The sequence below is a fragment of the Quercus robur genome, chromosome 4, assembly GCF_932294415.1.
Source record: "Quercus robur chromosome 4, dhQueRobu3.1, whole genome shotgun sequence".
NCBI classification, from domain to species: domain Eukaryota; kingdom Viridiplantae; phylum Streptophyta; class Magnoliopsida; order Fagales; family Fagaceae; genus Quercus; species Quercus robur.
Window position 1 is genome coordinate 3,467,533 of NC_065537.1, and position 27,715 is coordinate 3,495,247.

The 27,715-nt window shown below is 35.2% G+C and overlaps 1 protein-coding gene across 26 annotated transcripts; it reads left to right on the plus strand.

Moving 5' to 3' along the window:
* The first annotated feature begins 8,538 nt into the window (after positions 1-8,538).
* Positions 8,539-19,382, plus strand: LOC126720359 (pentatricopeptide repeat-containing protein At3g26540-like). 26 transcript variants are annotated; one of them, XM_050422709.1, is made up of 8 exons: positions 8,539-8,784; positions 10,422-10,730; positions 11,182-11,364; positions 12,453-15,130; positions 15,207-15,289; positions 16,636-16,807; positions 16,934-17,045; positions 18,855-19,382. In XM_050422709.1, exon 4 carries the CDS (start codon positions 12,585-12,587, stop codon positions 14,712-14,714), a length of 2,130 nt encoding a protein of 709 aa, XP_050278666.1. In that variant the 5' UTR covers positions 8,539-8,784; positions 10,422-10,730; positions 11,182-11,364; positions 12,453-12,584; the 3' UTR covers positions 14,715-15,130; positions 15,207-15,289; positions 16,636-16,807; positions 16,934-17,045; positions 18,855-19,382. The 26 variants fall into 26 exon arrangements, with proteins under 26 accessions (XP_050278666.1, XP_050278668.1, XP_050278677.1 ...); XM_050422711.1 differs by having other exon boundaries at positions 10,458-10,730; XM_050422720.1 differs by lacking the exon at positions 10,422-10,730 and adding an exon at positions 15,516-15,918.
* Positions 19,383-27,715: the final 8,333 nt, after the last annotated feature.

Here is a 27,715-nt window from a genome sequence, read left to right on the forward strand (position 1 = left end):
CACTCCGCACCCCCATGTGGGTCCTATTCTACTAGTCTCTTCTTCTGGGGACCTTTTAGAGGCTACCTTTGACGACATATCGCCCTTCCCTTTGAAGTCTTGGGATGCCGAGGATAGGGTCATCCTCGGCTGCGTCTCTAGGCTATTTGGTCTTTCCCTACTCGTCCTTGGCAACTACCCTCCTTGGCACGGGCCCCGGGCCCTAGTGGAAAGTGGGCCGAGTCGTAAGTTCTCTGGCCCCACACCTGATTTTGAAGAAATTAAAAAATTATAATTCAACTAAAATTCCATTTATCTTATTAATTCTTAGAGTGATCTATTCTAGGTAACACTCTATTATTTAAGTTTCAAAAACTTTAAAAATTTTCTCCAACCAAAATTATATTACCTACAATTTAAAGAAATTTAAAATATATTTTAATATTTATTTCAATTATTTTAATTATTTATCATAATTTTGTAGTTTAAAATAATAATAAAAATTGCACAATACATATTGTCCCTGCATCAAGTGGCATGCACATGCGCATACACACATTGTATGTCCTTAATCATTTCTATTAAAGATTCTGATAAGTGACACATTCATTGATAATTTTCTTCATTTAGCTTTTGACACCATCAAACCTTTACATTTTATATCAAACTATTGAATCATTGTCATGTTTTAGTGGGAAGATGCATTTATTTCTGTGGGGTCAGAGATTTTGTGATCTTGGCCTACTTTACATTAGGGCCCAAGGCCCGAGCCGAGGAGAGGCATTGCCGAGGATGTATAATGTAAGGCAAAATTGTCTTGAGGCACAGCCGAGGATGATTCTGTCCTCGGCATCCTGTAGTGCCCCTAAGAGGAAGGGCGAGCACAGTGCAAGAACGGCCCAAGTAAAAGGCTGCCAATGTTGCAATAAAGAACTCTGCACCTGACAGGTCCATGCTCTTCGCCATACTCTTCAGCTTTTACAATCACCCCCAACCACTCTAGGTATGGGCTGACAGGACAAGTCCTAAACCCTAGAAAATTGAGCTTACACGTGGACGCTAGAGAGAGGGTAAACGCTAATATAAAAAGGAGAAAGAGGCAATACAGAAGAGGGGGGGAAAATCCGTCTCCCAAACCATGGAGTCCTAGAAAAAGGAGGATAATAAGAGCACAAAGCTCCATACGCTCCTCGGACGAGGTTCAATGATCGGAACCACCCAAACCGCTGCCCGGTAGCCAAGGCCTAGCCTTTCAAACCCACGCTCTACAAATTATATTGTTTGGGCATCTTAACGTACGAACCCAATATCACTTTGGGGTCGTTACAAATTGAATCCCTACAATTGGCGCCGTTTGTGGAAAAGGCTTGTGTGTTGGCCCAGGCGGTGGAACGAGAAGTCCTTCCATCACTTCCCGCAGCCCGTTGTTGTGTCTTAACATTAAGTTCCTCTAGGGGCTGTGCTTCGAAACGTTAGTAACACGGATGGTTCCAGGGGCTTTCAACGTTGGATCAATGTCCCACACCTTGACCGAGGGGCTAATCCCCTAAGGGGCTAACCCCCTCATACTTAAAAATCTAAGTTTTGGACAGAACCAAGGTATTGTATGGTCCTCGGACTCAAACCTATAGGGAAACCAACTACTTAAAAATCTAAATTTTAGACAGAACCAAGGTATTGTATGGTCCTCGGACTCAAACCTATGGAGAAACCAACTACTTAAAAATCTAAATTTTGGACAGAACCAAGGTATTGTATGGTCTTCGGACTCAAACCTATGGGGAAACCAACTACTTAAAAGAAATCTAAGTTTTGGACAGAACCAAGGTATTGTATGGTCCTCAGACTCAAACCTATGGGGAAACCAACTACTTAAAAATCTAAGTTTTGGACAGAACCAAGGTATTGTATGGTCCTCGGATTCAAACCTATGGGGAAACTAACTACTTAAAAATCTAAGTTTTGGGCAAAACTAAGGTATTGTATGGTCCTCGGACTCAAACCTATGGGGAAACCAACTACTTAAAAGAAATCTAAGTTTTGAGCAGAACCTAGGTATTGTATGGTCCTTGGACTCAAACCTATGGGGAAACCAATTACTTAAAAAACTAAGTTTTGGAGACTCAAACCTATGGGGAAACCGACCACTTAAGGAGAATTCTAGATTGCTCAGACCTACGGGGAGATTACTTGCTAAAAGTCGGGTTAAGTCCTAGACGGAGTGAAGATCCCGACCTGTCCTCGGATCCTCAGTTCCAAGGGAACCGATGAAAACGAGCGTTTAGGTTTGGTACGATCGTACCTTGGCGACCCGCATGGGCAGTTCATTTTGGGTTACCCATCCTCGGGTGATTACCTCCTATACAGTACCGAGCATTCAGTTGTCATCTCGGTTAGTCTAGGGTATGTAACCTTTTCCAGGTCGGCATTACTGTGCCGGATAGTTTCAATAAGCTCAGAATAATATCTTTTTCTTAACAAGGGTTTCGGCCCTAGGTATCGTTTTTTTTAAGTCGTAATTATTGTGCCGGATAGTTTCAATAAGCTCAAAATAATGTCTTTTTCTTAATAGGAGTTTCGGCCCTAAGTATCGTTTAGAATATAAAAAGAAAATGTCATATGATAGCACATCTATTTACGGCATAACCATTGCAAAAAAGAAAGAATACATGGAATAACATAATGTCAACTTTTATTAATATAAAGAAGTAGTACAGCGTACAATGAGGGGCTTAAACAAGCCTATACAGGAAGCTAATTACCAAAGCAAAAATAAAAAGATACAAGGAAACGACAAGTCTTTCTAAACTCTGCTCCAGTAGCGATTATGTATGAGAGGGTGACCCCCTTTGATGGAAGAGGAAGAAGAAAAAGCACTAGGATGGATCCGGTGATGGGAAAGAAGAAGAAGGGGAGGCAAAAGAAGGCACCAGTGAAGGAAGAGAGGAGGAAGCAGGGATGCTAAGTTCCCGCTTCAGCCCTAACTCCTAACACGCAGGTGCCATATTAGCTATGCTCGGAAGAGAGCGGATGGTACCGACGATGAAAGGCCCTATTGCTATCATACCAAAAATCTGATGCGATCAGCACCTGCTTCGGATTTTGGCTGAAGGAGGAGGAGGCTTCCCCCCCCCCCCCCCCGCCTTGTGAAAGGGGAGAGTTGTTTTCAGTCTCTGTCTACCTTGCCCTGACCGAGCCATCTTGAGTCTCGGAGAGACCCAATGCTTTCGAAGAGGGTGTGGTCTCTTCACCCTCACCTTTGCCCCAAGCATATCACGCTCTAAGGTTTGATCGCGCTGGTAATGAAAATCTTGAGCGCAGCTGGAGGTTTAGGATTTTGGAGAGACTGAAGGGTCTGTACGTAAAGAAAGTGACCTCCTACCTTGCTTCTTATATGGAAGGCAGGATTGGTGGCATTTAATTTATACAAATTTCCAAGAAGAGCTGCAAACAAGATGGTAATTTCCCCTCAACTCCCAACGTCGTCCACAACTGTCGGTTTTGGGTGGCCTCGTAAAGGGAATTAATTAAAGACGCGCCTCGTACACTGAAACGGCAAGAGCACGATGTGCGTAAATCTAAAAGAATGTCCCATAACCCGGCGCATCTCCTAGGCAAACGAAGAGACACCGACATTTAATGAAGGGCGAAGCGAGGCAAACCATGATACAACCCGAATATCACCAAAACCCTCCTCCCCAACCAAGAGGTCGGGCAGCAGGATTTTGAGGGGCTATTGTGAGGCCAGAGAATTTGTGATCCTGGCCCACTTTACATTAGGGCCCAAGGCCTAAGCCGAGGAGAGGCATTGTCGAGGATGTATAATGTAAGGCAAAATTGTCTTGAGGCAAAGCCGAGGATGATTCTGTCCTCGGCATCTTGTAGTGCCCCTAAGAGGAAGGGCGAGCACAGTACAGGAGCGGCCCAAGTAAAAGGCTGCCAATACTGCAATAAAGAGCTCTGCACCTGACAGGTCCATGCTCTTTGCCATATTCTTCAGCTTTTACAACCACCCCCAACCACTCTAGGTATGGGCTGACGGGACAAGTCCTAAACCCTAGAAAATTGAGCTTACACGTGGACGCTGGAGAGAGGGTAAACGCTAATATAAAAAGGAGAAAGAGGCAATACAAAAGAGGGGGGGACAATCCGTCTCCCAAACCATGGAGTCCTAGAAAAAGGAGGATAATAAGAGCACAAAGCTCCATACGCTCCTCGGACGAGGTTCAGTGACCGGAACCACCCAAACCGTTGCCCGGTAGCCAAGACCTAGCCTTTCAAACCCACGCTCTACAAATTATATTGTTTGGGCCTCTTAACGTACGAACCTAATATCACTTTGGGGTCGTTACAAATTGAGTCCCTACAATTTCTATACATTAATTATAAGTGTAATTGTTTGTTAATGTCTCATCACTTAATTTTTTTTTTTTTTTTTTTTGGGTTTAATATATTCAAATTTACACTATTGGGTCACACATTTTCATTGCCCTTAACATGTGCATGCTAAATTTTGTATTAATTGAATACTATTTACTATTTGATCATATATTTTACAAATAAATTTGTTAATAGTCTCTTATCACCTTAATATTTTGCAAGTATAGAGATTTTAAAGTGCAAATTTAATATCTTACCTTTTTCACTCATTTTAAGGACATATAATATATAATCAAAATTAATTTCCCAAATATAATTAATGACATGTAATATAATCAAAATTAATTGCTAAATTTTATAATAATTAATGAATATTATAAATGAACCATAAAAACAAATTCTTATTAAAAATTTTAAAATAACTAAGTGTACATGCGCACCATGTAGAACATCAGCTAATTTGAATAATAGGGCAAATCAACACTTGTCGTGAATATGTTTTTAATATAAAAGCTTTAAAAAAAAATTAAGTTGTATATTTTGAGTTCCAAATTTCGACCAACAATTGTCAAAATAATCCAAAATGTATGCAGAATTAGGGCCATTATCTTCCTAAAAATGTCTAAGTCATTAGTAGAATGAGGGTTGAGAGTCATACCATTTGTCCTCTCAGCTGGTTGAGGGGCTTAGGAAATGACGTTATTATACTGACGTTAATTATGCACATGAATTGTCATGTTAATTTCGAATATATTATGGTAAATATTTTAATAACTTTAGAATTTTGTAATAATTTTTGTACTTTTCATTTTGTTTTATTTTTCAACAATTTCTAGTCTCTCAGCTCATATTTCTAACTTGATTTTCTACATTTGACCCCTCCCTAAACAAAGAGTCCCAAGATTTTTCTTTGCTTTTATATGGTATTTAAGTATAATCAAATTTACAGTTTCATGTATATAAATTTTTTGTTCCATTTTTTGTATTTCACTTTATATTTTATTAATCACAGTTTTTATATATATTCATTTGATTTTCTTTATAAAACAAATTAAAAAAAAAAATCAACCACATGATATACCATAATTAATGGAACACAGAGAAAGACAAAAAATTTGTACTCAAGTTTCATTTATGAAAAATTTGAAGCCCAAATAAAATAGCACAAATTATGCCACAACTGTTTACGTGGTAGACTGTGAATAGTAGAAAAAAATTGATGGGTTCATGTAAAATGGTTGTGTCAAAAGTTAATTGCGGCAATTTATGTGATCCTAAAACTACTCTTCATTTATATACCAACTGCATTTAGTACGATCCTCAAAAAAAAAAAAAAAAAAAAAAAAACTGCATTTAGTAGGAGCATGAGTTGGCTTGTCCACCTCTAAAATGATAAAACCTTGACATGCATTTTGCTATTCTTTAACAACTATCATTAAAAATTTAAAACCTAACATGCAATTCTCATGGGTTACCCACTAACCCAGGCTATAGTTGCGTTTTCAAAACACAGTTATAACTTCTAAAAATGTGGCTATAGGCCAATTTGGTCTATAGTCGTAATTTTTATAATTGCGTTTTTAGGTGTGACCTAAAAGTTGTTACTATAGGTTCGATAGGTTTATAGCCGCGTTTTTTCAAACACGACTATTTAAATAGATATATTAATTATTATGAATTGGCATGATTTAGAAGTTAGGGTATGTTTGGTTAGAGTTGAAATAGAGTGGATAGAAAATAATGAAAAAAATGGGTTTGTGTGTTGTTTGGTAAAAAAGAAAGGAAAGAAAACTTTTTGGGTGGAGCCTAGGTATTTTTCAACCGGACCCACACAAAACTTGTCTCTTCACATTAGAGAGAAAACAAGCATGAAAAGCTTGTTAGAGCATCCACATCAGTGAATGCAAACTTCTCATCTATTTTACACGAAAAAAGCTAGTTTTTCTATTTTACACACCTACTTTTACAAACCACACACATCAGTTTATCTATTTTACACATTTATTCAATAAAATATTCAATTTTTTATTATTCTCTCCCTCACCGCCCCTCTCTCTCACGACCCATCACTACCAACGATCCCTCCACACCTAGCCACCATCATCACCACCCAACCAGTACCATCAAGAAAAACCAACTCACTCAATCCAAAACTCAGTCAATCCTAAATCCATTCAATCCCAAACCCATTCATCACCCACCAAACCTGAAACCTAGTCAAGCCATCATCACCCACCCAACCCGAAACCCACTGACGATTTGATTGGCATGGTTTGATGATCAGAGAGGCCTTCGTTTGATGATTTGATCGGTGTGGTTTGATGATCGGCGTGGTTCGATGATCGGTGGCATGGATGATCGGCGTGGTTTAATGATTGGCGATCGCGTGGCTTGATGATTTATCGGCGGCAAGTAAAAGATGATCGGCGGCAATGGAGAATGATTTGATCAAATGAAGAAAGGGAGAGTGAGGTGAGAATCGTGAGATGCGTATGACCCAAAGACAATGAGAGAGAATAAATTATTAAAATAATAAATAGAAGAGCATAGTAACTGTGTAAATATACACGGTTACTATAGCAAGTGAATAATTATACACATTTTTACACATTTATAAAAGAACTGATGGGGAGCATTTTTGAGATAAAATGTGTAAAAATGGGGTCTTTTTCTATTATACAAGATTATACATCCACTGATGTGGATGCTCTTACTACTCTAATTACCACGTTACTTCTCTTTTGTTTCTTCTGCTCAGCTACAAGCCCACGTTACTTCTCTTTTTTTTTTTCCATGCCGCTAATGTATCATATATAATATATTATATTATAATATATAATATTATATGTAAAATTTCTTTAACTCACACTTATTTTCTAATGTGGTATTAACCCACTTTTTTTTAGAATATTAAATATTTTTAACACACACAATCCTACCTTCTTCTTCTTCTTTTTTAATAATACTGAATATTTTTTTAACACACACGGGAGAGAAAATAAGGTTTTAAAAAAACTTACAGTGATGTATATCTAAAATTGTCTATAAGGACCAAATTTGAGTCCCTAGCCCAACAGATGAATGAACCTAGGCCTAAAAAGCCCAAAACAATGAATTTGTAGAGAATGGGTTAGAAAATTGGGTTTCAATGAATCAAACAAACACAAAAGTAGGTTTAGATGATAGGAAGATGTAAATAAACTGGGTTATAATGAAAAAAAATGTCATCGACAAGATCTGAGGAGAATCGTTCTTATATATTGTTCTTAAATTTGATTACAAGTTTGGTTTTCGATTGCTACAATGTTTTTCCCTTAATTTTCTCATCCCTCATCTCATAGTCTCCTCCTTCTTTTATATTGTCTCCCCTTTCCATTTCCACCTTCCACGTGTATGCCAGACGGTTTGTGTTGAGACTTGTCCCATTAGTACTTCTCATAAGTCCTCATATGGTAGCTGTAAAGCTGAAATTCACTGTTCAGGCATTACCCCACATTAATGTGACTAGAGAGTTAGCTGTAGTGCATATAATGTGGAGGCAGCAACTTTCCTCTAAGATATTTTCAGGATTTCTCCCTGTCTAATGTCACTGCAACACTTATCCGCATCAATGGAACTTCCTAGAACATTACTCGGGACAATGGACAACTTCTTCAGACCTCAGCATTGGTTAGCCGAGGATGTGCTTATCCTCGTCCCACCCCTTGAGCCATCATGACCAAGACTAATCTTTTTACTCATCAATACAGTCTCTTCTAGCAAAGATATCCCTTCCTCATACACCCTCTCATCCTCAGATTGGGCCACAGGCCCAAAACAAAAATAGATAATGAACTCCCAAGCCCAATATTCCTACAGGGTCTAACTCTTGGTTATACAAAACATGCTTTAAACCTCTTTTAATTTATACTCATTTTTCAATGTGAGATTAACTCATTATTTTTCTTTTGAGAATACTAGGTTTTTTTTTTAGTTGTCCTATTTTGTAGAAAAAAAAAACTTTGTTTTTTTATTTTATAATTTATAAATGAATAAAGTAATTTAAAAATGAATAGAAAAATGACTTTATTTTCTAAGTCATGTTTTAGTAAGAGTTAAAAGTTATATTTTTATCGGATTTTTATTTATAAAAAGAAAATTACAAAAACAAAATAACACATCAGACTATCAAAAAAAAAAAAAACACATTAGACCATCTACGCACGCTTGACGCTGTGTCTCACGGCTCCACGCTCTGCCTCTCTAGCTTCTTCTCTTCCAATCCAACCACAAGAACCAGACAGCTGCTAAACAAAACCATACCCACAAGAGAGAAGAAACAGTATTACAAATTTTCAATCCAACTCGGCGGCACACCCACCACCTCAAATCAGCGGCGCTTCTTCTCTTCCAATCCAACTCGGCGGCGCCACCCACAATCTTCAGGTTCTCTCTCTACATAGGATTAACGCTGATATGGGTTTATATTATTTCTCTAAACTTTGTGTGCTATTGTTGTTTTGTTTGAGATTAGATTTGATATAAGAACTCCACTTTCACCATCAATTATAGATTTATATTTTTAGTTAATTAGACACTTTTGATAAAGAACACCAATTTCTGATAATGTCTGAAAGGCACCCCTCATATCTCTGCAAATATTTAGCCTGAATAACTTTGTACAACTTTGTACAGTAATACAATTCAAAGTGATACTCAGTTCACAAAAAGGAAAAAGAAAAAAAGTTTCTTCTGTGCCCCAAAGCATTAAATAAACAGAATTTAAAAATAAAGTCAGAGGAAGTTTCTTTGGATGGCTTAGGCATGGCAATGAAGAATTAGAATTTCCACAAATATAAGAGTCATTTGGTAGTGCTTAAAATTAGAATTAGAATGGGCAAATTTATTCAAGTTTACCACACCATGTACTTAAAATGTGAGACTGTGAAGTTGATTTAATGAGGAGGTTTTGCATGCATTGAATTCCAACACAAGTCATAGAAGTTGGATCAGGAAGCTATTTGTATCATACAGATGTTATGAAATGCAATGTAGTTTACAATGATATTTGAGTTAGATAGTAAACTCAAATTCAATGAATGTCATTGTTAACGTAAAAAAGATTTACCTTGCAAAGCTCTAAATAGAAGATTTTCAACTGTTCTGCATGAGTCCTCATAAACCACTTCATTGGCCAGGGACTTCCCCATAGCATCACTAGCTTGTAATCCTGTCATTTCAGCAATTTTTACATTCCATCCATTGATGAGATTGGCTGAATCAACCCCAAAAATTGGAACTGTTACTGTTTAAATCAATCTGACTATTTCACATGCCACTGAACTGAGTTCATCTATCCCCTGCATCTCAGTATCATTCTGCTGAATGAACTTCAATGCCTTAGGTTCGCTGTCCTCCATATCCTGAAATGAGTCTCTCATAATAAGCTGCAAAAAATGAGTCGCATTAATTTCTGAAACCTTCCAAGGCAAGCAAATAGGCAAAATAGCTAACAACCCAAAGTGGGGACACCAACGCTAAAGGAGTTCTGCCTTGGGCCTGCATTAGGAGACACTTTCCTTGGGTTTTGCTTACCCTTTTCCCTTCACTCTCTCTCTCTCTCTCTCTCTCTCATGATTTGAGGTGATAAGTTCGCATGCCACTACCCAAATAAACAGATTCCCTCACGCCTTAAACCATTGCACTTCTTATTCTTCTTTACTCACCAGATCCTAGGACTTTTTCTCTCCCAATTTAAACTAATAGACTGAGAGGAGGTCAAAAGCTAAAGCTAAAGCTATGGCTAGATATCTCTATACTATACTTCTTTGGCTTTCTATTGTGCTGCCTGCTTTGCTTGCTTTACCTCTAATTATAACATTGTCCCTCCATCCCATGTGTGTTGTTGCAGTGAAAATTTGCGTAGTGTGTAAATATATGAGTTCTATTGAAACAATAAATTTTGGTTTAGCTGAGAGATAAAATGAAAAGAATCTGATTTTATAATCATAAATTTACAAGTTCTGGGATATTTTGTATGTTAGATAAAATTTCAAATAATTAACAAAGTTATTATAAAGCAGCTGATGTAATTGTGGGTGGGTAAAATTGGGCTGTAGAGGTGATGGTGATTTCTCCCGCCTTTCTTGATGGATTTACAAGAAGTGTACCAATCAAGAAAAAGAGAAATTATAAGAATGACGTTGGAAGGGAAATTGCTGAAAAATTGGCAAAGGAAGCAAAGAAGAATGAGCTGATATTGAGTTCTTCAGGCACTATCAAGAGCCTTGGGTGACTACTGCCTGAAGGAATTTGGGGTTATTTCTGTGCCAGATGTGACATAAAGGAACATAACTAGTAGAGATAAATTGGTCATATTGGCAACATATGGGGTATGTATTTTCTTGATGATGGTTCCAACTCTCTCTTTTCCTCTCTTTTGGCTAGGACCTTCCAACTTTCTCTTAAGCACACAATGGCTTGCTTTTTTCCCCCTCTTATTCACAACTCATTATAATTTCCATTCTTATTGTGAGAAGGTATTTTAGAATGACAAAATATTCAGTTGTCAGATACAGAGCTCTTGAGAAGTAAGCAAGTTCTTGAATGAAATCACTATCCCGTAAGACAATATCATCTAGTGTAAAGAAATTGTGGAATGACTATAAATAACAAGAACATTTTTTGTGATGATTTTTAAAATTTTATTGCATAGTATAAGGTAAACATGTTTTGAGAAGTCTATCCTAATGGTGATGGCATAAGTTTGAGCATATTTATCTAGCCTTATGAATAACAGAGTTACTTTACGCTATATGTGATGCTCATTTCTTTTCTTTTCAGCTATGGGAAGTAATTTCCAACCAAGAAGCTGTACAGATTGTTTCTTTAGCATCTGTTAATGAAAAGTTAGCTTAAAGGCTGGTGGACAACATCTCAGCTATTTTTGCCTCTTCTTTCACACTTCAACCTCTCAACCAATCAACCCTATTCAAGTCTCAAAACAGGTTGCATGAGAAAAGCTAGGTGATTGCCTATTGCCATTGCTTTCCTTATTTTGTTATGTGGGGTTTTTTTCCTCATTTTGTTTGATTTTGAGACTTAGTCCTCTAATAATGTAACTCAAATTTGTTTATTAGATTTTCATATTTCTGTAGGCTATGTGCATACTTGTTTGTTTTCTTTTATAGAGTTCCATCATCTTCTATTGGCCTTTTCTGTCAGATTTTCCCTATTATTAGCTATATTTTTGGATGGTTATGGTCACTTGCACAAATTTTTTTTTTTTTCTTTTCATACTTGCATTTGGGTTTCATTTAGTTGTTGAGAAAAGTTAAAGATAGCATTCGTTATGATAAGCACCTTATCCATGGTCAAACATTAGACATTCTTTCATCCCTCAATGATTTAGTAGCTCATAAAATTATTTTAGTGTTATTTTACATGTGTTTGAGTTTTCTTTTCATACTTGCATTTGGGTTTCTTTTAGTTGTTGAGAAAAGTTAAAGATAGCATTCGTTATGATAAGCACCTTATCCATGGTCAAACATTAGACATTCTTTCATCCCTCAATGATTTAGTAGCTCATAAAAATTATTTTAGTGTTATTTTACATGTGTTTGAGTTTTTGTCTAGTTTTTCTGTATTGTGAAACAGTGTGAGCAACAAAAACATTTGACTAATATCTCTGTCTTGTTCTCAATTCCTTTGTTTTCTTAATAATTTTGTGGGTTATTGATGTTTCATCTTTATATTGTATAAGGAAAAAGAATTAGAGAAAAGAATCGATGCTTTGGATTTTAATTAGTTTATTACTACTTACATGGCCAATCTTTTCTCTTGAACATGGAAAGGTGGCTTAGGTTAAGGAGTTTCTAGATAATTTGTGCAAGATGCACCCACAAAGAGATGAAAATCAAAAACAAAGAGATGAAAATCAAAATTTTGGTTTTTGTGTGAAAGGATTATCTAATGGTTAAAATGAAATTGTTGGCCACATCATGATTTTTGTTTCCCTAGATCCTTGTATATTAACATGAGCAGCATGCTTGTTTATGTCTTTTACTTGTACTTATATGTCCCTAAAGCTGTTGAAATTCTATTTGATTACACAGGTGGTGTAAACCCTTATCTGAGCAAACTCTTAAAGGGTACCTGTTAACCAGATCACGCAAACCCACTATATAATGATTTAGTATTTGAATTTTCAGCCAATTCTTCTTTCTTCTTCTTCTTTCAACTGTTACATGGGTGTGAGTGCCGCCTCTATACTCAACCACATTCTTTACAGCCGAACCCACAAGCCCCAAACTCAACCTACTAGCGCCAAAGCCTTAACCAACACCATCTTCACTCACCTCAAAGCGGGTCGTCTCCAAAAAGCTGTCTCCATTCTCTTTGCTGCTCCAGTACTTTTCCCTTATTCCCTTTATGCCAGTCTCTTCCAAATTTGTGCTTCTAATCATGCCATTGTTGAAGCTCGGAAGGTCGAGTCCCATCTGGTCACCTTCTCCCCTACACCACCAGTGTTTCTCCTGAACCGAGCGATTGAGACTTATGGTAAATGTGGATGTTTAGTTGATGCAAGGGAGCTGTTTGAGGAAATGCCTCAAAGAGATGGGGGGTCTTGGAATGTGATGATTACGTCGTATACACAAGGTGGGTATCCTGAGAAAGCCTTGTCATTGTTTTCAGACATGAATAGATCAGGAGTTTATGCAAGTGAGGTCACTTTTGCAAGTGTTCTTGGGTCTTGTGGTGCAACATTGGCACTTTGTCTTTCGAGACAGGTTCATGGGCTTATTGTGAAATATGGGTTTGTTGGGAATGTAATTTTGGAGAGTTCACTTGTTGATGTATATGGCAAATGCCAGGTTATCAAAGATGGCCAAAGAATGTTTGATGAGATTAAAAATCCAACTGCTGTTTCTTGGAATGTGATTGTGAGGCGGTATCTTGAGATGGATGATGGAACAAAGGCCGTCTTTATGTTTTTTAAGATGTTCCAGACTGCTGTTAGGCCCTTCAACTTTACATTCTCTAATGCACTTATTGCTTGCTCAAGTATATCTGCACTAAAGGAGGGGAAGCAAATTCATGGAGTTGCAATTAAAATGGGTCTTGAAGATGATGAGGTTGTTTCAAGTCCTCTCATGGATATGTATATCAAGTGTGGGAAATTAGAGAATGCTCATAGGGTGTTTGAACAGCTAAGTTCAAAAGATTTAATTTCTTGGACTTCAATTGTATCAGGGTATGCTATTAGTGGGAAAACTAGGGAGGCAAGGGAGCTTTTTGATCAGATGCCTGAACGCAATGTGATATCTTGGAATGCAATGTTGGCAGGGTATACCCGTTCCCTCCAATGGGAAGAGGCTCTGGACTTGGTATTTTTTATGCGCAATGCAACTAAAGATATTGACTATGTCACAATTGGGTTAATACTAAATGTGTGTGCTGGGCTTTTAGATGTTGAAATGGGGAAACAGGTCCATGGTTTTATATACCGAAATGGTTTCCTTTCCAATCTCGTTGTTGGCAATGCCCTTCTTGACATGTATGGTAAATGTGGTAACTTGAGAAGTGCCAGAGTTTGGTTTTACCTAATAATAAGTCAATGGAGGGATAGTGTTTCTTGGAATGCTTTATTGACTAGCTATGCTCGTCACGGCCTTAGTGAACAAGCAATGACAATATTTTCAAAGATGCAATGGGAGACAAGACCAAGTAAGTTCACGTTTGGAACCCTTTTGGCTGCTTGTGCAAATACTTTTTCTCTTGAGCATGGCAAACAAATTCATGGATTTATGATTAGAAATGGTTATGAGATGGATGTTGTGATCAGAGGAGCTTTAGTAGACATGTACTCAAAATGTCGTTGTCTTGAGTATGCTCTCGTAGTTTTTTTAGAGTCAGCGTCACGGGATGTAATTCTTTGGAACTCCATAATTTTTGGATGTTCTCACAATCGAAAAGGTAGGGTGATACTTGAATTGTTTGGGTTGATGGAGGAGGAAGGTGTAAAAGCAGATCATGTCACATTTCAAGGTATTTTGCTTGCTTGTATATATGAAGGCCTAGTTGAGTTGGGAACACAGTATTTTTATTCAATGAGCAATAAGTACTATGTCATGCCTCGGTTGGAGCACTATGAGTGTATGATTGAACTCTATAGTCGGTATGGGCACATAAATGAGCTGGAGAAATTCATTAAGAGGATGCCTTTTGAACTCACTGTTCCAATGTTGACAAAAGTCTTTGATGCTTGTAGAAAATATGAATGCTTGAGGTTGGGAGAGTGGGCTACTAAACGACTTAATGAATTGAATCCTTCAATGGAACTAAAATTTCAAATCATGGACAGGGAGAGGAAGTAATCTCTGTAAATGAAGATTTAAAGTCTCTTGGATTGGCCAAGTGTTTTTTATTCCCTTCTTAGATGGAAGCTAGTGGAGTGTGACAGTGGGGGGGGGAATGATTAGGATTTGGAAGACAACCTAGTGGATATGTGGAGAACTTTTAGGGTATCGGAGGTGGAAGGGACTGCTATACTATTGGTGGAGACAAAACCCAAAGCACTGAAAGAGAAGGGTCAATTTAGTCTGCTGGCTAAGCTTTTCACTGATAAGAGATTTATTGGGAAAACCATTAAAACAACTCTATGCAACCTGTGGAACCCTAAAAGAGGTGTAAAATGTAAAGAGTTAGTGACAACCTTTTACTCTCTGCTTTCAACGATAGATATGATTCGGTGAGATTCATAAGAATGAGCCCTTGGTAGCAGACTCTGTAAGTAAGTTTTTTGTTCTATTCTTGTTCATTTAATTTGGTTGTGGAATATGTTAATAACATAGTCTGTTGTCTTTCAGCTTCTAACTGAAGAGGTTTTTGATTTCTTGAAGGGGGAGATGACTCAACAGAAGATCAAAGATCTTAAACAATCATTGAACTGGTAATTTTTGGATGGCCATATTAGGAAGTGGTACTCTAGGTTGTTGTTTCTCCGGGTTTCTATTTGTGCTGCATCTACCGCTTTTTAAGTTGCGAGAAGGACCAATGTCTCTTGTACATGACAAGTTTTGCATATTTGGGATGTTCTTAGAATATTTTGCAAGTGAATTTTGTTAGAAATAAGTTGCTTATATATAAATCTGTTCTTGAATTCCCTATTGCTTTAGGTTGAGCTATCAAAGAACCATCAATATCTCATCAAAAGACAGAGTATCCATTCAACAGTGTGTTATATGATCAGAAAACCCATTACATGTGAAAATCACTTTAGTTGCCTTCCCGAAAGTATTGTGCAAATATCTAAATTGTTGGAAATTTATTTACACAATTGCACAAGACTTTGTTCATTGCCACAATTACCATCAACAACTGATTGGGTTGAAGCAGATGGTTTTATTTCATTGGAAACATTTTCACATGGATTAAAACCACTTCTTTACTTATTCAATCGCTTCAAATTGGCTGGTCTGAGTGACATGGTGTTTAATGTGCTGAGAATGCTATTAACGTTTCATAAAGTCTCTCACATTCCATTTTTACTTATCAAAAAAACTGAAAACAATGCATCAGGTCTCTCTCTCTCTCTCTCTCTCTCTCTCTCTCTCTCTCTCTCTCTCTCTCTCTCTCTCTCTCTCTCTATATATATATATATATATGTCAATTCTAAACATCATGGTTTCTAGGTTTCAGGAAACCCACAAGCAATCTATAATATTTGGTCCCTATGGTTACGTTAATATTGTGATTCTTGGAAGTGAAATTCCAAAATGGTTTACCCATTAGAGTGTGGGGAATATAGTTAATGCAAAAGTTTTTTTTTTTTATAAGTCACGTAAAATATTATTAAAAATAAAGCCAACTTGAGTACATTGGGGATGTACCATGGGGGCACAACTTAGGAACTAAAATTACAACGATCAAGTAAAACAAGAAGGGAAAAACAAGAAAAATGAGACAAAGCCACACTCCATTCAAGAAGAGTTTGCAAGAAAAAAGACTTAATCTCTAGCGTAGAACATTCACATCCCTCAAAACTTCCAGCATTCCTTTCATGCCAAATGCATCACATCAAGCAATGCGGTACAAGTCTCCAAAAGTCTATATTGCAATGTCACCCAAACTTACCCTACCAAATTTTAGTTAAGTAGTTTTGAATTTTTTTGATAATAAGGTACAGGGAAATTTATTGCAAGTAAAATATATATATGCATCACTTGCTTGTTTTATTTTAAATTTTTAAATTTTTTGTTTTTGTTGTTTACAAAATTCTTATTAACTTTCTATTAGTTTTGGTGGAAGGTTAATGCAAATCAACAATTGGCTTTGCTTTGTTGAGTATATTAGCCTCAGCTGCTCTATATTTGCACTCACTAGCAGTTTCTCATTCTTCCCTCTCTCACTCACGGTCAGCAGCTCCTGAAGTAGTTGTAAGCAGTGGCAAAACAACTTTCTGTTATAGGTGAGTGCTTTTTTTTTTTTTTTTTTTTTCGGTTTCATACTTGAATGCATCATTGCTGTGTATTTTCATTTTCTTGGATTTCGTTTCATGGAATTATATTTCTGTGTTTGATGTAATGAGATGAAGAAAGGTACGTTAGAATGCACTCACCAGTGGATTCTCATTCTTCCCTATCTCACTCACAGTCAGCGGCTCCTGATGTAGCTACAAGCAGTGGCAGAACAATCGTCCATGAAAGGTGAGTGTGCCTTTTCTTTTCTTTATTGGTCTCAAGCTTGAATGAATCATTGTTGTCCCTTTTTCGTTTTATTGGATTTCATTTGATAGATCATATTTCTTTGTTTGATGTACTGAGATGAAGACATATATGTTAGAGTACAATTGGCCATATCTAAAATTGAGTAGATCATGCTTTTGTAGAATACTTTGATTTTGCAATACAACTAGCTGCTATTGTGATTTTAAGATTTTCATAATGGACCTAAAGTATTCCTATTTATACCCTTAGTTGGACTCTTTCTAACATAAAATTTAACAAAATAAAGATGTAGTTAGTCAAGGGTTTTCTAATATAAGTGTGGCTGTCAAACTGAACCATGAAAATATTACTTCTGTTGTCTTTCCTTCTCAGTCTCAATTCTGAAAACTTCTATTTTACATATTCTAACAATATATGTAAGTGAGATTCGGAATTGATATGCTTAACTCATGCAAATATATTCTTGACAGATTACCTACAAGGTGCTCGTGAAGATATTTGATTTTAAATTATTTTTACTGAATTTTGGCTTATTCAATTGAGCTTTCTCTATTGAGTTCACTTAAAAAAAAGAAAGAATATATATATATACACACACACATACACTCAGCTTGGGTGTGAATCTATTTAGAAAAAGGACCTATTTTCTTCTGCATTTGGTTTTGCTATGAAACTTGTTGTGTTTCTTCTGCTTTTATGCATTCAAGATCTTGAAGGAAGACAAGAATACCTGTTTAGGTGTTCGATAGAAACAAGAGTCTCCATTCTCTAACATCCTCAACCACAAGTCCTCCAATTTATGCAAGTTGTACTTTCCTAAATTGTGTTGTAATTCTCTATATTCAAATAATATATTTCTGCCTTTAAATTTTTTTTTTTTTAAATGCAGTCTCTTATCATTTTTCTTTTTCATTTGCCAAGAGACTGCATTTTGTTTAGATGGTACAAAATGTAATGCTTTGTACTATGTTATAGTAGCTTTTGATTGCCACAAAACCTGATGCAATTAGATGGTACTTGCATGGAACTGTATGAGGTAGAAATGCCCCAAGGTTGAATGGTGAAGATCATCTGGTTTCCCAAAGCAATTCCAAAGCATGTCTTTATAGGCTAGCTAAGGGTTCACAACAAACTGTCCACAAAAGACAGAATGTTGTAGTGATGTGCTAATCTTGATACCTATTTTGTAATTCTTTTATCTCAATGAGGATGAGGTGAACCATAATGAGCTGGGTGCCGAATAAAATCCAAAGTTCCTTTGGCTTGAGATTATGCTCTATGATTAGAAATCTATTGTGTCTAGACTGGCATTGGGGTCTACTGTGTCATATTTGGCTTTAGAGGAATGCTAGTATTAATCAAGGAAGACTACCTACTGAAGAGGCTATGGTCAAAATGATCAGGTGGGAAGTGAAGATCAAAGTTGAATGTAACAATTACTGCAATTCTATTCAAAACAGGAGAATATGCTGTCTTTGGGGGGTATTTCGTGTTCATCAGAATAGTAGCAATTAATGGTCCTTTTCTCCTTGAATTAACAAAATATGCATATTTAATTTTGTAATGTTTATGGTGCAATGCAAGTTGTTTCTGTATTGGTGTTGTATTGTTTGGTTGTATTTTGAACTGATTGTACATCCCTTTTTTTTTTTTTTTTTAATGAATGGCTCTTTCATCCAAAACAGAAGATTGCTTCTTCTTTTTTCATGGTTGTATCTGCTCTGCAATCTTTGTTATTTTTGAATGGCACAATTATGGATGAGTTGTTGGTCATTGGTTTCAAACTAGGTGTACCCAGGAGGAGTCGGCATGATATGGTGAAGAAGGAAAAGATGGATTGGATTTTCAAAGAAAAATGCTGCATTGCAATTTCTCTTTGGTTGCAAGACCAGCAAATATGATAGCACCCTCAAGAATGCACAAAATCAGTTAGAAAAATTTGATTTATGCATTTAAGATCTTGAATCAGGACAAGAATACCTATTTAGGCGTTTGACAGAAACAAGAGTCGCCATTCTCTTTTTTGATACAAAATAAAAATTCTACTTTAGCCTAATCTAAGTGTATATGTGTATGTAGTTTCCTTCTAAAAACTTGAACCCTAGGCCTTGTCCCTCTCACCCCACATGAACTTTGTACTTGTAGAGTGATCATCAAGCCAATGTGCGCGGTGTTAAGAGTCTCCATTCTCTAACATTGTCAACCTCAAGTCTTTCAATTTATGTAGGTTGTGCTTTCCTAAATTGTGTTATAATATCCTATATTCAAATAATATATTTTTGGCTTTTAATTAATAAAAAATGCAGTGTTTTGGCATTTTTCTTTTTCATTCGTCAAAAAAAATAAAAGCTTAGGATTTAGCTTTTCATCAAATGCTAAATTAATATTGTACGAAAACATTATTTGTTTATGTAGCATTAATATATAGAGCCTGACTAATGGATACTTGATGTGCAATCATGTTGAGCTAAAGCTGAGAAATCTATCATTTTCTTTTCAAATAAGGTTGAATTTATTCACTTATTTGATTAACTTATGCTTTTCTTATATAACACAACAACTAAATATTTTTAGCCCTTTAGAAATCTATGCTAATAATTATTGACTAAATAATAGTTAAAATCATGTTATTTGAGTTAATTAAATAGAATGATCTTCATTAATGAACTCATGAAAATTAGATTTATATTAAAATTTTATAATTAAAAATTATATATAATTATTACAATTAAAATGGACTATTTATAATAAACTTATACAAAAAAGTTCAATGAACTTCACAGAAAATACTCTTGAAAGAAGACAAATAGACAAAATCATGCTTAATTTTGAGTTTGAATCCCTATTTATTGACAAAAAAGAAATTACTCAATTTATTTATTTTATGTGAAAAAAATTTATAAATTATTTTTCAAAACAAAAGCATACATTTGTTTAAATTAGATAAGTAAAGTAAAAAAAAAAAAAAAAAAAAACTATACAAATGATCTCATTTAACTTTCATTTTGCTCACATTTGCATTTTCTTTAGCTTTGCCTTAGTGCTAGCAACTAGAACCAACGTGTCAGTCTGCGTGATCAGATAATGCGGAAAAATGCTAGGAACACATAAAGTTGTACCATTTTTGCCATAATTTGTCATGTATCAAGTTGTAAGTGGTAGAAATGTATTCACTTGAACCTAGATTTACCACTCATAACTAGCGACATGACAATTTGTGCAACTTCATGTGTTCCTAGCATTGCCCATAATATCTTGTACCATTTTTGCCATAATTTGCCATGTATCAAGTTGTGAGTGCTAGAAATGTATCCACTTGAACCCAGATTTACCACTCATAACTAGCCACGTGACAATTTGTGCAACTTCATGTGTTCCTAGCATTGCCCATAATATCTTGTACCATTTTTGCCATAATTTGCCATGTATCAAGTTATGAGTAGTAGAAATGTATCCACTTGAACCCAGATTTACCACTGATAACCATTGTTATTAATATCGTTTTGGACCCCGTTTCAGTTTGTCCGGTGGAATGGAATATTTCGGTACCGGCCAATTTCGGCGTACCATTTCAGGGTATTTCGGAGTTCTTAAAAAATAATTTATATATATTCTTGTAGAACATAAAATTATCAATTCTAATAAATAAATAACTAAATATCAAATAATACAAATTATTTAGTCTTAACTCTTAAGTCTTAAACATTAATAACTTGAAATATAATATCAATTTAACATCACACAATAAGAAGATTAAAAGACAATAACTAAATATCAAATAATACAAGATTTACTCCTCCTCCTCATCATCATCCATGAGAGAAGGATCAAATTCATCATCAAAAGAACTCCCAAATAAAACTTTAAAAAAAAAAAAAGTTAAAATAGGCCAAATCCGGTACCGGCCGAAATTTGCATCTTAGCCGAAATTGGCTAGAATGGCCGGAATGGACCGAAACGGCCCGAAATTTGACCCGAGGTGGAACGTGGGGTATTCCGGTACCAGTTTGCATACCGGTATGAAAAATTTCGGCCGTTCTAGCCGGAACGGAACGGAATCAATAACAATGCTCATAACTAGCCACGTGACAATTTGTGCAACTTAATGTGTTCCCAGCATTGCCCATAATATATATATATATATATATATATATATATATATATATAAGCCTCATCACACGCATTTCGCATGTGCGATGAGGGTTTAGTGTCATAATTTTTCATTTATAACCAAATTTTCTATAACATCTTTCATATAGTTCACGTATCATAAATGGTCATAGAGTTACCAATTCACAATATATGTAGTTGAGAAAGCACAATACACAATATAATTAAATTGATAGAGTAGTATATAAATTTTGGTGAAAAGCTTACCAATTTTGACAGGAAAATGCCTAACCATTGAGAAGAATTCAGTATATGAAACAGTAAATGTGGAAACAGATAATGTTGGTTAGAATTAGGATGAAATAATAAAGAAGAATTCGAAGGAATATTGTGAGTTCGAAGTTTTTGAATTCTAATGTTATAAGAATGTTTTCTCATACATTCCACAACATTGGAAAAGAGAGAGAGGAACAAATGAAAGGAGAAGTTTTTTATTTTTTATTTATTTTATGTGACGTGGCTGTTTAGCAAAAAATTATGTGACATGGGTAGTTTTTTTTTTTTTTTGGTGAGATCTTTCATTCACATTTTTTTTTCCATCAAGAACATTTTATAAAACTCTTGGACTCCCGAATTTGGAGTATCTTACTTTCACGCAATTCACAGAGTTCAACAAGCAATCAATATTTCACGATCAAGGGTGTAGTACTATTTGTAGTAGTGGTTCTTATATATCGTATTAACAATTGAAAGATGGTCGAAAGAAAAAATATCTATTTGACAAGACTTCTTCCTATACCCATGAATTTCATTGGACCTAGAAATGATACATTGGAAGACTCTTTTGGCTCTTCCAATATCAATAGGTTGATTGTTTCGCTCCTGTATATTCCAAAAGGAAAAAAGATCTCTGGGAGCCTTTTCCTAGATCCGAAAGAGAGTACTTGGGCTCTCCTAATAACTAAAAAGTGTATCATGCTTGAATTTAACTGGGGTTTGCGGTGGTGGAGGAACTAGATCGAAAAAAAGAGGAATTCCAGTTGTAAGATATCTAATAATGAAACCGTTGTTAGAATTGAGATCTCATTCAAAGAGAAAGATATCAAACATCTAGAGTTTCTTTTTGTATATTATATTGATGATCCGATCCGCAAGGCCCATGATTGGGAATTGTTTGATCATCTTTCTCCCAAGAAGAGGCAAAACAAAATCAACTTGAATTCAGGACAGCTATTCGAAATCTTGGTGAAAGACTGGATTGGTTATCTCATCTTTGCTTTTTGTGAAAAAATACCAATTGAAGTTGAGGGTTTCTTCAAACAACAAGTAGCTAGATCAACTATTCAATCAAATGATATTAAGCATGTTTCCTATCTCTTCTCGAGAAACAAGTGGGCTATTTCTTTGCAAAATTTTGCTCAATTTCATATGTGGCAATTCTGCCAAGATCTATTCTTTAGTTGGGGGAAGAATCCACATGAATCGGATTTTTTGAGGAAAATATCGAGAGAGAATTGGATTTGGTTAGACAATGTGTGGTTGGTAAACAAGGATTAGTTTTTTAGCAAGGTACAAAATGTTTTGTCAAATATTCAATATGATTCCACAAGATCTAGTTTCATTCAAGTAGCGAATTCCAGCCAATTGAAAGGATCTTCTAATCAATCTAGAGATCATTTCGATTCCATTAGTAATGAGGATTTGGAATATCACACATTGATCAATCAAAGAGAGATTCAACAACTAAAAGAAGGATCAATTCTTTGGTATCCTTCCTTTCTTGAAACGTTTTATTTTTATAAGAACTGTATGGGTAGCCTTTCTTTTTTCTTTTTCTTTTTTTGGTTAGAAATGTGAGATAGTGGAGCTAGGAAGTGGGAAGTGGGAAGTGTGAGGGTAGTGGAAAGGTTTTTTTTTTTTTTTTTGTGTTGATTTACCATTTTAACCTTGTTTCTTTTAACGAATAAGAATAAGTTAATTAAATTAAAAGTATTTTTGAAAGTAAAAAAGACAATAATTAACTTTTTGAATCCTCTTAATATATAAAGATATAAGATATATATATATATATATATATATAAGATAGGTTCAAGTTACACTTGGTGTCTTGTAAAGTTACACATTTTTTACATTATAAATTTCTAAGAGGTTTAATGGTTGAAAAAAAAAATCATTAAATGTTATTACTTTTTACTTTATTAATAATATTACCTAATTAATACTAACATTCTCTCTCTCTCTCCTTTTTTTTTTTTTTTGATGCTACTCTCTCCTTATTTATTGTTGCTTTCAAAATATCAATTTTATTTAGAATAATACTATACATACATTGCAAATCATTGCATACTTTAATTTAAGAGACCAAAGAAGCGGAGAGCAAAAAAAAAAAAAAAAGAGACCAAATAAGCTAAAAAAATACACAAAGGACAAGATAAGCCCACGTTCAAATTCCTTAGCCAGTTAGCCGACAAATTTTTTTCATATAAATTAGAATAATACTTTTTTTTTTTGCTCAATAAAATAAAACTACTCTTAATTAATTAATTAAATAACTCTGTTAGGTGGCACTTAATTAATATAATTTATTTATTTATTTGGGTCAATTTATAAAGATACTTTAAACACGCCCAAAATGGCCCAATACCATGTTTTTTTGAAATTTTTAGCAACAGAGCACTGTTTCGGAAATAATTTGGGATCTACCACTTTTTGTGGTACTCGAGCTTGGTGAGCTCGAGTACCACATTTTTCCATTCCACCGTCGCCCTATATTCAAGGGGCCCTATAGTGGCGTTTTTAAGCCCTATAGTGACGTTTTCGGGCCCTATAGCGGCGTTTTCCTGCAAAATTTTTTTGTAAGTCCCCATAAGGGGCCCTATAGTGGCGTTTTTAAGCCCTGTAGTGACGTTTTCGGTACCAATAGCGGCGTTTTCCTGCAAAAAATTTTTTATAAGTCCCCATACCAGGTTCAAGGGGCCCTATAGTGGCGTTTTTAAGCCCTATAGTGACGTTTTCGGGCCCTATAGCGGCGTTTTCCTGCAAAAAATTTTTTATAAGTCCCCATACCAGGTTCAAGGGGCCCTATAGTGGCGTTTTTAAACCCTATAGTGACGTTTTCTGGCTCTATAGCGGCGTTTTCGGGCAACTGTTTTTTTTTTTGAGAAGATGTTGACCAATGAAAAGATGGTACTCGAGCTCACCAAGCTCGAGTACCACAAAAAGTGGTAGATCCCAAATTATTTCCGAAACAGTGCTCTGTTGCTAAAAATTTCAAAAAAACATGGTATTGGGCCATTTTGGCCCTTTAAACACTTTAGACCTACATTTTAACGAGTTTGAGTTGACTAACAACGGAAGACTCTCTCTCTCTCTCTCTCTCTCTCTCTCTCTCTCTCTGCGGCGCATTTCTCCATAATCTGTAAGTTTTCACTTGTCACTACTCAATCCTTCAAATCTAATTGAATGAAATTTTTGACCAGTATCATTAATTCTGTATTGTGTGATTCAACTTTCAAGGTTTACTTGTAAGCTTATAGTGAATGGCTTTCAATGATACAAGAAACCAGTGGAAATATCATGTCTTTCTAAGTTTTAGAGGTGAGGATGCACGCAAGAGTTTTACAGGCCATTAATTCGCTACTTTGAAACAGAAGAGTGTCTTCGCCTTCGCCTTCAGAGATGATAAAAAACTAGAGAAAGGAAACCTATTTCACCTTAGCTTTCAAAAGGAATAGAAGAATCATTGTTTGCTATTGTTGTTCTTTCTAAAAACTATGCATCCTCGACATGGTGTTTGGATGAACTTGTGAAAATCATGGAATGTAGTAAAAAGATGGGGTTAATAGTTCTACCTATTTTTTACGATGTGGATCCATCCGTGGTACGGAAATAGACTGGAACTTATGCACAAGCATTTGATGAACATGAAATACGTTTTCAAGAGAATATAAAGAAAGTTCACACGTAGAAATGCTTTGAAAGACGTCACCAATATCTCTGGATGGTGCTTACAAGATAGGTAAATCCTGTTAACAACATAATTTCCATTGAATATATTAAATAACCTTCTGTATGGACATATATGAGATTTATTTTGTATATAGTAGTTAGGATGTGATTCTAATGCATTTAGCATGACAAATGCATCCATTTATGTTTTTATACTAGTCCTTTTGACAGTGCTATCTCCACACAATTTAATGGCTGACGTGATAATTTTAAATGAGAGATTTTTTATACTCAAAGTCTATTTTAAATTTATTTACTTAAAATCCATTCTTCTTACTCAAAATCTATTTTAAATTTATTTACTTAAAATTTATTGATTAAGTTTTTGTATATAAGTTTTACTAACATATTACTTTTCAATTGGTAATATGAGTAGTGTATTTAAAGCGTTGAACAATATATTCTAGTTTATCAAAGTCACTATTATGTTTTCAATTAATTATAGAAATTACCCAACACCATCAACCTATCCAAATAAAGACTCTAATGCATAACTTGTTGAATTAATATTAACTAAATCTAGATGAATTTTATAAAGAAAATCTATTATCTTGGTTTAAACATAAAATTTTAAAAAATATTAAATTGTTTTATATTTAACAATAAAAGAGTTTTAAGTTACCTTAAGAAAGGTTTCTCAACCACAAAAAAAAAAAAAAAAAAAAAAAAAAAAAAAAAAAAACCTTAAGAAAGAAGATGAGAAGGGGAGAGCTAAAATTTCATTTTCAATTTTGATTTTAGTGTGAAGAGAGAGATAGAGAGAGGGAGATGGTTTGGTGTATGACTGTATAGGTAATTAGATGGGCCAAAATGGCCCATTAGCATTAATTTTTGAAATATTTAGCAACAAAGCACTGTTTCGGAAATAATTAGGGAAATACCACTTTTTCTGGTACTCGAGCTTGGTGAGCTCGAGTACCATGTTTTTTTAATCCACCATCGCCCCATATTCAAGGAGCCCTATAGTGGCGTTTTTAAGCCCTATAGTGACGTTTTCGGGCCCTATAGCGGCGTTTTTAAGCCCCATACCAGGTTCAAGGGGCCCTATAGTGACGTTTTCGGGCCCTATAGTGGCGTTTTTAAGCCCTATAGTGACGTTTTTGGGCCCTATAGCGGCGTTTTCCTGTAAAATTTTTTTTAAAGTCCCCCATAACAGGTTCAAGGGGCCCTATAGTGGCGTTTTTAAGCCCTATAGTGACGTTTTCGGGCCCTATAGCGGCGTTTTTTTTTTTAAGAAGATGTTTGACCAATGAAAAGATGGTACTCGAGCTCACCATGCTCGAGTACCAGAAAAAGTGGTATTTCCCTAATTATTTCCGAAACAGTGCTCTGTTGCTAAATATTTCAAAAATTAATGCTAATGGGCCATTTTGGCCTAATTAGATGACTAAAGTTGATAATCTACCGCGTTGGAGGCTTATTTACAAAAATTGATGCTTTAAATTGTTATGGAAAATTGATCATTAATGGTGATTTGGCACACTTACAATAATTTTCTTATAACATTGTAGAATTTCAATCAGGTTGGATTTATATTGAGCCACAATTTAGGGTCTTATAAGGGTGAAAAGAACTCTATGATATTTTTTTTTTAAAAATATTTCTTCAGTAAAACTGAGCATCAAACAACTTGAGGCCTTTCTCTCAGAGGGCCCTTTAGGGGCCCTAGTTGGCCTAGCCTAAGAGCTGACCCAACCCTTTGACATGTGTACATAATATAATAATACAAGCCAATGGGAACAATTCATTTCACCTTTAATATATAGGACGGTAACTAAAAAAAAGTTTTTTTTTTAATGTTTATTTATTTAGTTTGGGGTTAATTGGAGAAAAAATTTGTTTATGTTTATTTATTTATCAACCAAAGCTAAGTTTAAGCTTAAGTTTATACAAGAGAATAGATTTGGATAAAAATTTTGAGCTTGAATACTATTTTGGTGTAAATCAAGAATAGAATAAGTGCATTCATACAAATAATATACTAGAATATTCACACAAGGCTATGATACTAAATGTAACTCGAAAATTTCTATGTATACATATCTTTGGTAACACTAACTAAAATTCATTATTAATGATACATATTACAATCGCATAATTTACTCTTATAAATGAAAGTCACAAACTCAAAAATAGTACTATTAGCCTATTATACTCAAACAAGAAACAAGATTATAATTCACACAATGCCGCCTTTTAATCCTAAAAAGTAAAAACTACCATGGACCTTTTCCCTTCCAAAGAATCCAAACACAATCACACTAGTTGTACGCATATTTAAACGTGAATGTCTTTCAACTAATTATTCCCCGTATGAAAGGACCACCTCAATACAAAGTCCCTGTCTGAACCAAGCTATTAGCTATCATGCCACGACTCTAACAGTAACTCGTTAATCTGTTCTTAGTGACACTGATATTGAATTAAAAATTATTCTTTTGTAGAAATTATTGCATTTACTTATAGGATGAGGTTATATTAGATGGTCACACTGCTTAACTATCTTTCTTATTTGTAGACCTGAGTCAGAA